We start from the raw sequence: 12,979 nt of genomic DNA, 5'->3' as shown, positions 1-12,979 counted from the left end.
AGACAGACAGCTGATTTGCCAGGTTATTTACGGCTGGGCTGGGAGCAGGAAAGAGACATGCAGCTAGGCAATGGCCCAACTCCTGTGACAATTACAATAATGCCCTCAGGACAATTATACTTTAGTAGAAACATAATTGATAATGTGTTGCTTAATCTATTTATTTATACAGTTGGCTCTGCTTGAAGGAGTTATAAAGAGGATTGAAAGTAGCAATCTAAAAGATTATGAAAATAGTACTAGTTTTAGGAATGAATGATTTTATTAATAGCCTGTTTTCATTAAAATACCACTATTTTGCCTTCCTGAATATACATCAACTAACAGAGGGGGAGTTGGTCAAGGAATGTTCCAAGTGGCCTGTGAAAGTCTGTTTGAGATAAATGCTTATTCCTGAAAAATCACAAGGCTAGTAATTCATAAAGAAATAATCCAGAGATGATTGTTACATCTGTTTGTCTCAGCTCCCTATTACACTGTAAATTCTTTGGGACTGTGCCAAGCCTAGACCCATTCAAGCCCTAGTGTCCAGTATGGTGTCACAGTACAACACAAGCTAAGGGAAAGGATAAAAATACCCGATTTTGCAGCATAGCAACATAGTTTCAAGACTGCAAAATTTTCTGAATTTCATAAGATGTGTTTTGAAATGAAACACCGAAGGAAAATTCAATTCAGACTTATGATGTATCTTATATAGGAAGGAAGGAAGGGAAAGAGAAAAAGAGAGAGAAAGAAAGAGAAAGAAAAACAGCTTGAGTAAAGAACTGGAGTATAAGACAAAATTTTAGGCCAGCTTTTCCCAGAAAAAAAGATTGTTCCCTGTGGTCTAATAAATGCAGTAGTTTAAAGGTGATGCAGAAAGCACAAGAAGCCAGTGTGGAAGCTCAGTCACTACAGAAGACCAGGCCCAGAATTTTTGAGAGATGAGAGAGCAGTGGGAAGGATTCAGGTCAAACTGCAGGCAGGAGCCTGAACCCAGCTGGTATCGGAACCAACACTAGGAAAAATATCATCTATAACATGCACCCACTGCTCTATGTAATATGTATTGTCATTGTCCAAGTGGCCAGCAGCGATGTTTCAGAGTTTAATCAATTCAGCGACAATCACATCAGACTGTTGGGCAGCTTCCTTGACCTACGTGACTGAGAAAAGCACCAAGAACATCAGGACACGAGAGTGATGGAAGCCGAAACAGGCAGGAACACAAAGAAAAGGCAGACTTGGTGCTGCAAGAATTTACTAACAGATGACATGAAGACATGTTCCAAATCACTAGCAGAGAGAGAAATGCAAATTAAAACAACTGGGGTTTCTTTCACCTTATATCATGCAAAATGGCAAAGATAATAAAAGATGGAACAGTTAATGCTGAAGAGGCCATAGGATGATAAGCACTCTGGTGCACTGATGATGGAGCTATGAAGCAGCTGAACCATTCTGAATTTCAACTTAGAATTACTCTCAAAAAATCATGATTGTCCATGCCTTTGGACCTTATAATCCTACCCCCTGGCATATATCCTAAGGAAATAAAAAACAAGGCCTAAAATATACCAAAATATTCATAGTAGCACCCTGTGGTAGCAAAGAATTGGAAACAAAGTGGGTACCCATCAGCTGATGAATGGCTGGAAAAAAACCCAACAACTTATAGCCAATAAATGCAAAGAAATATCACAGAGCAATAAGAAGTGATAAAAATATGAAGAATTCAGAGAAACATGGAAAGATATTTATGAACTGATAAAGACAGAAATAAGCAGAACCAAAAGAAGATTATATAAAATGACTACAATAACATAAATGAAAGGAAGCTGAACTTTGAATAATGGAAAAGTCAATCAAGGTCTCAGATGAGAGATAATGAAATAGATCTCCTCCCTGGTGGCAGAGCACTAAGGAACTACTCATACAGAATAGGATGCACATTGTCACACACCATCTCTATATTGGATGCTTTTATTTAGTTGTTTTTCTTGGTCAAATGGGAGGGTTCAATGGGGAATAGGGGATTGTGGCGGGAAATGAGTATAACATACAGACAAAAGGCATCAATAAAATATATTTTTTTTTAAAAAGAATTTACCAACAGTTGGATGCAACCTCAGCATCGAGAGATGGAAAACAACTGTAGCAAGGAGTCTGCTCATGGAAAGTCTTCAGAAGCAGGTGGCCTTGTTTTAAATCAACAGGCAGACTTGACTCTGAGGCAAAGGTGGCTCAACAGCAAGAGAACCAGTAGCAGGGTCAGTCTTGGTCCAATCTTGGTCCCAATGACAAACCAAATGACAAACCAGTCTTGTCCAAATGACAACCTGTCTTGCTACTGGAGTGTAAGGAAATGAGAATAACAAGCTGGTTATTAGCTCCTGTCTGGTACTTGGACAAATCATCTTTTCAGAGGGGAGCATCTTACTGCATTATCCTTATCTAATCTTAATTGGTCAGCAGGAGAGCTGGGAGGCAGACACTTTCACAAAGCAGCCCTTGCACACAGTGGACTAGATACTGGAGGCAACAGGAAAATCCTGCAGCCTCAAAGACCATGGAAACAGAACAGAAAAAGGGTTTGCTCTGGCTCCCATCTTGGGACCCACCAATAAAGCAACAGGGCCTGAGCCTGGCCCTTGGGGGGGAATGTATTCTGCAGCATTTGTACTTTTTTCAGAGAGTGAAGGCAGCAGCAAGGGCCCGAGTCTTTGCAAACATTGCTTAGTGGCCCTGTATAATGAGAATTTATCCAGTTTGCTTTGGAGACATTGTCTGACTGAAGAAACCCGCCACCCCTTCCCAGAAGATTGTAGTGGGACAGAGGTCACCTAATGTTTAAGAGAACTTTCTGGGGGCAGCTAGGTGGCACAGTGGATAGAGCACTGGCCCTGAAGTCAGGAGGACCTGAGTTCAAATCCAGCCTCAGACCAAACACTTGACACTTACTAGCTGTGTGACCCTGGGCAAGTCACTTAACCCCAATTGCCTAAAAAATAAAAAAAAAATAAAAAAAAAGAGAACCTTCTGTCTGCCAATATATGCCCATCATTTCCTTTAAGATATACCTGAAAATTCATCTCCTCTATGAAACCTTTCCTGATTAATTTTACCCCACACATTGATCATTTCCACTGTTTCAAAAATTTCTCTCTAGTACGCCCTTTACCATTTGATAATGCTTTCTAGCTGTGCGTGTGTGTGTGTGTGTGTGTGTGTTTTCAAGCTGACAATGAGCTCCTTCACATCATGAAGCACTGGCTTTTCCTTTATCATCCTCAGTACCTAGCTCTAGATTTGGCACACATTGAATAATTGATGAACTAAAAATGTTGGCACCATGCTGTCTACAGGTCTTATAAGTTCATCATCACACATAAGTGTGCGATAATCACACGTTAATGCTGGTAAAGAGTCTGGTCTATGCGCACACAGGTGTCTTCATCTTATGAGTACAGGGGCTGGAGACAAAATGCTGTCTGCTACCTCACCAGGGGCAAGAGTGGACATAAGGATGGGAAGAGTAGCTTAGGCAGCCAATAGAGAGCAGCAGAACATGAAAGTGGAAAATTACTCTTCCTAATTATGAACCAATGAAATAGACTCATGAAAAGTGATGGAAAAAAACAATCATTTTCTGTATTTCAAATTTTAGGCAATCAGTGTACGGTTCTTAGGTGGCTTCTTTATCGGTTTCTACAAAGAACTTGTAAGAATAATTCAACTCTAAAGTATGATTTTTATTATCATGAGCCATAATTACCATGTGAATACCAACACAAAGCCAACCTTCCAATCAAAAGGCTGTAGAAGTGACTGTCTCCAAAAATGGGAAACCACCCAGATCTTCACCCAGATGTGAACATCTGACATACAAAAGTAACTGTCCCACAGTTTCCCATTCAGGCACTTTGCTTTTACATAAAATTGAAGTGATGCAGATAAAGAAAGAAAATAGTGCATGTTGTGGAGAGAAACCTAAGGGCTTTTTCTAGGTCAGGAATATTTCTGGTTGTGACAGGCTAAAAAGATTATTTATTGTTTCTTTCCTAAATGCAGTCCACTGCCACCTGTTCTGAATTGAATATAAAGCTGTTAAACAAGACCAGAACTTTGATGCTGATTATGAAAACAAGTTTCACTGTATCTGACCTTAGAAGCATTTACTACTTGGTCCTGAAGCAAAAGAATTTGATTTTTTTTTAAAGCAAAGCTATCTTTTTACCTTGATAAGCTGTTTAAAAAATGTAAATAAAATAACTCAGTGGACAAAAGAGGGTATTCATCCCACAGAAAGACAGCCGCCACCCTTAGACATGAAATATCGCAGCACATTAAGTCATGAGACCCTGCTAATCAAAGCTGACAGGGTCCTGAATGTGATTTCTGCTGAGACTTAGCGATATCATGGGGCACTGAAGCATGCACAGCCTGCCAGGCTGCCCCTGTTCATGTGACAATGGCTTTTATTCGAAAAAGGGGCCTGTAAGGGACAAGAGTCCCCTTTGTCTTTAGATTCCTGCATTTGGAGTGCAAGAGAGGTTCATTCAACCAGCCCCAGACACTCTTTGAAAGGCTGAAGTGTAACATAAGATGACCATGAAACACTAGCTTGCCTTCTGCCTACCCTTCATTCTTCTAAAGCACAGCCTGGCCTATTCAGAGTCTCTTCAGAGAATAGCATCGTACTATATTAGCCGCTAGTCTGCTGAATTCCATCATTGTTCAGAAAAGACCAGCAGCCATCTTGGTTTCCATAAAGCCATTCACCAATGCTGAAACAGAGAGCTCAAGAAAAGGTTTCTGAAAGGCTACAATGCCATCACCGGCTTCAAGTCCTGCAAAACACGTGGTGTACACTTGGTCCAGACCTAGTCTGAGGATGATAGTGGAGTTCAAGATAGTAACTCTGACAGTCATATTTAAATTAAAATACAAGTCACCTTTGGAGAACTTCATTCATTGAAGGACGAAAACATACAATTCAGGGCTACATTTGTAAAGGCATCAAAGTAAACCCTTTAGATTTCTGCATGGCTCACTTCTCTTAAGAATCGAGCATGTCAGCACAGACACTGTACGAAGCTCCATCTAAGAGACCAGTAAGACAGGCACGATTCCTGCCTCTCCCAAGAGTTTAAGGGGTCTGAGAATGGGGTAACTAACCAGTGGGATACTGCTAAACACCCTAAATAGCTCGTGTTAAGTTTCTGCCTCTATCTTTAAGCATCATCCTTATTTATAGTCAGAAAAATGCAGCTTCAGCTCACCTCCTGTGGAGCAACTGTGCCATCAAGTGGCTGGGAACATGGGGCTCAGACAGGAGCTCCTTTCCTCGTCCCTGGGAACAGTTATTGCTACTCAACTCTGTCACAAGCTTTAGCCAAATCTGTATTAACTGTCTTCAGAGCTGGCACATCTTTAAATAATTTAAAAGGAAGGCACACAGAACAGCAAAATGCTGCAGTGAGCAAGCTGAGTTGCAGGGCAAAAGAGGGTTGGCTTCGAATTTTTATTTGAATGCTAGATATCTTTTTTCAGACTGTGCTGTCTTTTAAATCTACAAGTGAAGAAAAAAGGATCTTGGAGGGATACAGAAGACACAAATTCCTCTTGGTTTTTATGTCACCCTAGCCCTAAAAGGAGGCAACAGTTACAGAAATAAAAACCAGAATTAAGTGATAAATAAGAACCATGAAACACTCCCTCTTTTTGCAGATGAGTGGAAAACTGGTAATAGCAAAGTCACAAAAAACACTGGAGAGAGTTAAAAACTATCAATGGGCTTCTCAAACTTTGAAAAAAATTCTAAGTTTACCAATTTAAGAAGGAACTTATGTGGAAATTACAGGATACTTTCTGATTCTGTGCTCATTAAAATAATAAGTGAAGTTTAATGCTGTTGGAAGATCTGACAGGAGTATTTCTTGACAACATTTGAGTTATTTTCTCTCCCATGAGGATTTCTGACATAACCATCATTTTCCTCAAACATTTACCTAGTATGTGAAGAACCTTGAAGAGTGCTGGGGCTACCCAGAGGTACAGATACTACCCTGGTTTTCAAGGAGTCTGCCGTCTGGTTGGAGAAGCAGTACACATACATAAAAAGATTAACACCACTCTGCTCTGATCAGAATACATTTGGAAAACTGTGTTTAGTTCTGGTGACCACATTTTAAATTGGACATTAACAAACCTAAGCACATCAAAGGAGGGTGACCTAGATGGTGTGGGGCCCTGAAATTATGACGAGAAGATCAAGTAAGGAAGTTAGGGATGTTAAGTATAGAGCAGAAAAAACTTAGGGAGAACATAAGAGTTATAAGTCATACACCTCAAGGGTCATCACATGAAAGACTTAGTCTGTGCTGCTCTGGAGAACAAAACTAGGATCAATGGAAATAATTTACAGGAAGGGAGATTTTTGCCTCTATAGAAGAAAGCAATCCAGCAATTGGAGCTGTCTAACAATGGCACAGGCAGCGTGGTGAGATAGTGAATCCCCTGTCATTGGCAATATTCGTGAACAAACTGAATGACTCCACCACGAATTCTGTACTGCAGATTGTTGTATTAGGGAGGAAGAGATGGCCTAAAAGTTTCCATCTCACTGTGAAATTTTATGATTTTATATGGCATATTGTCCCATGCATATATTTTACATTATATAAAGTGCTTTCACATAAATTATCTCATTTGACCCCCAGGTGAAGTAGGTGATGTATGTATTTTTATCCTCATTTTATTAGAGAAGAAGAAACTAGGGCTCAGGTAGCTTGTTTTTGTTTTTGTTTTTTTTGCAAGGCAACTGGGGGTTAAGCGACTTGCCCAGGGTCACACAGCTAGTAAGTGTCAAGTGTTTGGTCTGAGGCCGGATTTGAACTCAGGTCCTCCTGACTCCAGGCCCGGTGCTCTATCCACTGCGCCAGCTAGCTGCCCCCTTCAGGTAGTTTTAAGTGGCAGAATTGGGACTAGAATCCTAAACCTACTATTCTCTCTATGAGAACATGCTTCCTCCAACCCAGGAGTGAGTGTCCATATGTAAGAGATTTTTTTAGCATAGTAATGATCCCCAGAAAGGCAACTGTGACAGAGGAATTTGAAGCAGTGTGGCTCCAGCTTTGGAGCCAGAGACGTCTGGCCTCCAGTCCCATCTCCTACGCACACGTGCTCTGTGACTCTAGAAAGTCACTTGAGCTTTCGCTGCTCTGGACAACCAGATGTAAGGAATGTGCAATAGACCTGTATTGATAGAGGGGGTTTCCTCATTGTCAAGGAATTCTCTCTACCAATAAAATCACAGAAACAGTCTCAGTTCCAGCCCAACGATCCACAGTAAGCCCTGTAGATGCTATAACACATAAGCGATTGAACAATGTGTACCCATGAATAGTTCACAGGCACAGCAACTGCTCCAATGAGAAAAAACTGGCCATCAATAACCCCCTTTCAGCCATCTTATACCCTGTACCTTAGAGAAGCTTCAGTGGCTTCCACCATCACACCTCATGAACAGATCTAAGCGATAGGGAAAGTTGAGGGGCCCACTCAGAGCTGCTGTTAAAGTAAGAAGCTCTGATTTCTCCAGCCCTTGATAGTTCTTCTTGGAACAGCAGAAACTTCTAAAGAGTGCTCTAACTGCCCAGGACCACCTGCACAGGGACGAGCCAGAGCCAAGACAGTCTTGGCTTACCTCCATCCTTACAGCATAGTGGCCCCAAAGGTATCTGTACTGTGCTAGATAGTGCCCCAACGGTCACTCCACCAATTCTGGGTCTATGGAGCTATGAAGATGTTGAAGATCTATGATTTCATTTGTGTAGGACTCTGTGGAGACTGGTGGTGGGGTTTTGATTTTTTGTTTTGGTTTTTTTTTTTCAAAGTGGAAAATTAAAATAAAGGAAGATATCCAGAGTACACAGAAGACAGCCGAAGGGACCCATAGCGCCCAGTGGCTGGAAAGGATCATTGTCGACCTGGCATAATGAACCAAAAACTTAATTTCAGCCTTGTCCCTATCCACTAATGAAGGTAAATATTGACTGATATCTTAGCAGATGGTTTCATGAGTTGTTGTGGCTAAAAATACTTATCATGTGGAGGTTAAACTCTTTAGTGATGAGACTCCCCAAGCTTAGATAGACTGATTCATGGTTGACAGAGTCCATTACCAGGGCTGTACTGGAAGCCTTTCCAGAGTGGCAGGATCTTCCAAAGCCTGTGCCCCATTGGCACAGCCCTCTAGAATCCAGGGTCACCTCTCTACTTTGAGTGAGGTTAAAGGATTCATTATTAACTTTATGTTCAGAAAAATTTAAATGAAGTTCTATCAGGAATATCAGAACTAAAAAATGTAACAGACAGAGTCCCTTTAAAAATAAGAATTATTGAATGTTTAATAAGATTTCTTTTTCTCTTCCAAAAAGATCTGAAACCTTAACATGCCATAGGTGATATGGTGTTGGATTTGGAGTCAGAAAAACATGGGTTTGAATCTCACATCTGACACTTATCAGCTGTCATTTTAGCTCTCTGAGCCTCAGTTTTTTTGTCTGTAAAATGGGGACAATAATAACAGTAGTACCTATATCACCTAGTTATTGTGAGGATCAAATGAGTCTGTGTAATGTACTCTGCAACTTTTAAAACACTATGTGTAAGTGTCAGTTATTATTATTATTTTATGTTGGTGAGATTCCCAAGACCATCAATCAGATCAGAGCACAGCAGGTCAACTTTTCCTGTGGTTAACTTTCTAAACTCTCTTGTAACTGGAAAAAAGATTTAGTTCCAATTGGAAAGGGAATTCACTTTCATTTCTCATTCTCTTATAATGACTTCTTTCCTTCTCTAATGAAAAGATACAGACTTGGAGGCAAAGGAAGTAGTAACTATGCTGCGGCTACAGTATGTTACTGCCATTAGGAAACAGGATTTATCCCTGGGGGACAAGAAGTTAGATGGATTTATTTCATTCAGAGCCACAGTTCTGGATCTGAAAACCACATTAAAAAGTCATACTCACTTCTTTGTACTTTCCCTTATGGTAAAGATGATTGACATTTCCGAGCAAAGTGTTCCGGTCAGCTTTCTGCAGCTGATAAATGCTGATCAGGGGCTCAAGGAGATTACTCTGGCTCTCACTAAGAACCCCAAATGCTCGAGCCTGCAACTTCTTCAGCTTCAAGCCAGACTAGGGAAATCAGATATATATAATTTCAACTTAATAGCATGTACTATGCTTATGAAAGCCTACCACTAGTCCAAGAGCCCTTAACCTGGGGGTGGGAACTTTAAAAAATACATTTTGATAAGTGTATTTCAATGTAATTGGTTTCCTTTGTAATCCTATATACTTTATTTTATGCATTTAAAGATAATATTCTGAGAAGAGGTCCATGGGCCTCACTAGAGTGCTGCGACTGTCACCACTTCCACCAGACAGTCCCCCTAGAGGGACCCAACACAAAGCATGGCAGACAGGGGCTCAGTTTCCAGGACACTGGATCACAAAATTTTAGGAACTGGAGAGGCCCTCTGAGACCATTTAATCCAAACCTGAGGTTTTATTGATGGATAAATGAGGCCCAGAGAGGTGAGGAATTTGTCCGAAATCACATAGTGAGTGTCAGAGCGCTCAGAAGCCAAAAATACTGAAAGACAAACACGAGCACAGAACTTCATAATTCAGGAGAACAAAATATGGACAGAGATGGCAATGGGTTCCATAACCAGAGGCTTGATAATATACATCCTGAAGGTGTCTCAGGTCAAGGCTACCTTAGTTTCTCCAGATCACAGAGGAACCAATCACTAGATTCAAACTGAGAGCACTGAGCAGTCTCCTTAGAGTCAATGAGGGAGAGCTAACAGTTTACAGGATCATAACCATTACAAGAAGCCATACAGATACAAAAGAGGGTTGTGGGACCCAGGAAAGATACGGGTTCAGAAAAGAGGAACATCTTTATCTCCAGTCTGGGCTTCTTGGCCCTAACCTGTGGATCCCTAGGGTGCTCCTTCAGCCAGCGAGCTAATTCGTTGGTGATGTAATATTCCAATGAGTGTCCTTTCCCCTTCCAGCCTTTATAACTCTCCAGCATGTCTAGAAGGCCTGAGAATGGGTCTTCCAGGGTAGCGAATCCTTGCCTGGCTACTTCCCGGAGCTGCAAAGACACAAAAACCACATTGTCAGGCATTCAAAGGGTTCTTGCAGCTCCCCTCCCCCACTCTCAACACAAAGGCTTTTTTTTTTTTTAATTTAATCTATTCAGAGAGGTAACTGTTGCTATTCAGCCACCATCCTCACCCCCACTGACTTTTCATACCACTAAAGATTCCTTTCTGGTCCACTGCACCCCAAGCCCAACAAGGAAAACAGCAATTGTCCACACTAATTATCCCATAAAGACAGAAAGGTTGTTCTGCAGGGCAGACAAAGGGGCTTGCTTTTTATCTAGAAGGTGGTGATGATGAAAGCAGACAGGTTTACAAGCTGCTTTATCTGCAGCCGCAACATACCTGTGCTGAGCAAGGAACATAAATAAAGCTCACTTTCTCTTTAAGTCTCCCTAGACCCAGACTTATCACATAATTGCTGCTGCCAAAAATAATCAACATAACACCTAGGAGCCGAAATTGGGGAAGGGGGGCAGAAAACAAATTAGAAGAGCAACACAAAGAGCACAGCAAAGCTGAACTTAAAAACAACATCTTTTAAAACCAACTTCTCTTTCATCAAAATGAAAGATGCAAGAAATGACTTCTGCTACATCAAGCAACAATGTGATTTTTTCACATTTTTCCACTTCAAATCATTAACAAGATAAGGGATTTAAAAACAACAATAACAACATCAGAATAAGAGAAAACACTGTTAAGCTGTGAAAGAAGGAAAACTTCATATTTAAAACTTTTAAGAGTTGGGATTTAAAGCACAGGGAGAAGACCAGAACATTTATATGGCAGGTTCTCTCTATCTAATATATGTGACCCCATGGCAATTATTTTAAAATGTTTACATTAGTGGGTGTTTCCAAGGAGTTTAGAAGAGCTGGCATGGCATTCTTTAATACCCACGCCATGCCCCTCATCTCCTGGTGAATGGATTGGGGGAAGTATGATGAAAGGATGAGAGAAGTCCCTACCAGTAGCCACTACCTTTCTTCTAGTTCAATTATAAACTCCAGAAGATGCTTCTTTTCTGCCTTTAACCAGTGTTCTTAATTTACTGTTTGTCAAATTCCCAAGGGTAAAACACCATTTTAAGTTAACCAAGAACAAAATGGAAGAAAAGGGAAAATGACTGTTTAAAGCATGGGCAATTATTTTCTGTATCCTTTCTAACAGGTCTGCAAATTGATGCTTCTATTTAGAAAAATGACAATATACCAGCTCTATTACTATTTTCAACCATTTAAAGTTTTACTAATATCCAAGGTAAGAGGGCTTTTTTTTTTTTCCTCAGCAGATAGGATCCTTTCTAGCTCAGTAATTTCTATACCAAAGTAAAATGATTCAGGAGCCCCAGGGCTCCTTCTTTTTAACCACTGGACCTGTACTAAAATTCAGTCATTTCCCCACTGCCACACCCTGAACTCCATACACATTTTACCACCAAGAAAGAAGAGAATGTGTAAGGAGCTGTCTGTCATATTTTGTAGCTAGAGGGTACAGTGGATAGAATGCAGGGCCTGGAGTCAGGAAGACTTATCTCCCTGAGCTCAAATCTGGCCTCAGACACTTACTAGCTATGTCACCCTGGGCAAGTCACTTCACTATATCTGCCTCAGTTCCTCATCTATAGAATAAGCTGGAGAAGGAAATGGCAAACCACTCCAGTATCTTTGCCAAGAAAACCCCAAATGAGGTCACAAAAAGCTGGACACGACTGAAACAAGTCATAACTTCCTGTGCTTAGCACATATACCTTCCCTGACCCAGAGGAAGATACAGGAAGTTATGTGACATTTTCCAAAGCTCCTTAGGACCAGCATACGCCCTGATTTCTCCAAAGTGATCCAGATTTCAAAGGCCAATGCCATGGGATTCTATAGGAACATTTTAGCTTCTGAACAATGAAAGGGGAACCATGCTGGAAAGGCACTGAAATTTTACTAAAATCCCCTATTTTTGTCCTCATCTCCTCTGGGAGCAGCTGCTTAATGCTTTAAAAATTATGGATCTGGTGAGCTATATTCTCATTTTCTGCTTTTGAAAAAATGTATTTCTTCAACACACTAGCTCGTGCTACCTGCAAGGACAGCTCTGTGACTGAGTCTGAGAAGGAAAAGAAGCATGGCTGGAGGCAGCAATGAGTAATGGTAGATAGACAGTAATCTATCAGTTCATATGTCGATAATGTTTTTCCTCTAAGAGTCTCTCTCTAATCACAGAAATCTCTAGAGGGATTGCCTAGGACTTCTAATTCACAAATCTCCAGCAGCATCCTGCGATATGGGTTTTAACACAATATGTTTCCAATATTCACTGTCTTTAGATGAAAGCTCTACAGTAAAAGAGAGAAATATTCTGCAGAGACCTTGAAGTCATGTGCATTCAAGTAATAAGCCCAAGCTCCAGAAACTGAGTCAATTAGTCAGAAAGATCCTTTTAAGTTTTGGCTCTTCCCTGGGGCCTCCCATTCCCTTTCCATCAGAAAGCCTCTAGCTCCACACAAAATAATAGCGCTCAGAGAGTGATCTGGAGATCTAGCCCAAGGCTAAGGTCTTCCTCAGAATCATCTAATTGCTCTAACCCTCTATTATACAATCACGGAATCATTTTGGGTTTTTTTGTTTGTTTTGGGTTTTTTGCTTATTTTTTGCTTATTATTGTCCTAACTTACAAAGAAAATCACTTTCCTACTGTCACGGCATGACTGAGTGAGAAGTAAACCATCTTTCCTCAGACCCAGTGCTCCTACAACCAAGAGGCTCTACTACTACCTCAATAGGTCTGAATCATCCTTTTCAATTCTCCA

The 12,979-nt window shown here is 40.7% G+C and overlaps 1 protein-coding gene across 5 annotated transcripts in view; it reads right to left on the bottom strand.

Moving 5' to 3' along the window:
- Positions 1-12,979, bottom strand: part of EXD3 (exonuclease 3'-5' domain containing 3) — a 411,990-nt gene that overhangs the window by 234,510 nt on the left and 164,501 nt on the right. For 4 of the 5 annotated variants that reach the window (XM_027849186.1, XM_027849170.1, XM_027849203.1 and 1 more), the window contains 2 exons: positions 9,996-10,163; positions 9,023-9,190 (listed from right to left, as the gene is read on the bottom strand). The exons of the other annotated variant lie outside the window; for it this stretch is intronic. In XM_027849186.1, the coding sequence (XP_027704987.1) occupies positions 9,023-9,190; positions 9,996-10,163 (336 nt within the window). The remainder of the gene's footprint in view (positions 1-9,022; positions 9,191-9,995; positions 10,164-12,979) is intronic. 5 annotated transcript variants of the gene reach the window in all.

Source organism: Vombatus ursinus, unplaced genomic scaffold, assembly GCF_900497805.2.
Source record: "Vombatus ursinus unplaced genomic scaffold, bare-nosed wombat genome assembly UNPS02000580.1, whole genome shotgun sequence".
NCBI lineage: Eukaryota > Metazoa > Chordata > Mammalia > Diprotodontia > Vombatidae > Vombatus > Vombatus ursinus.
Note: the sequence above shows the minus strand (reverse complement) of the source record. Positions and strands in the feature narration are given on the sequence as shown.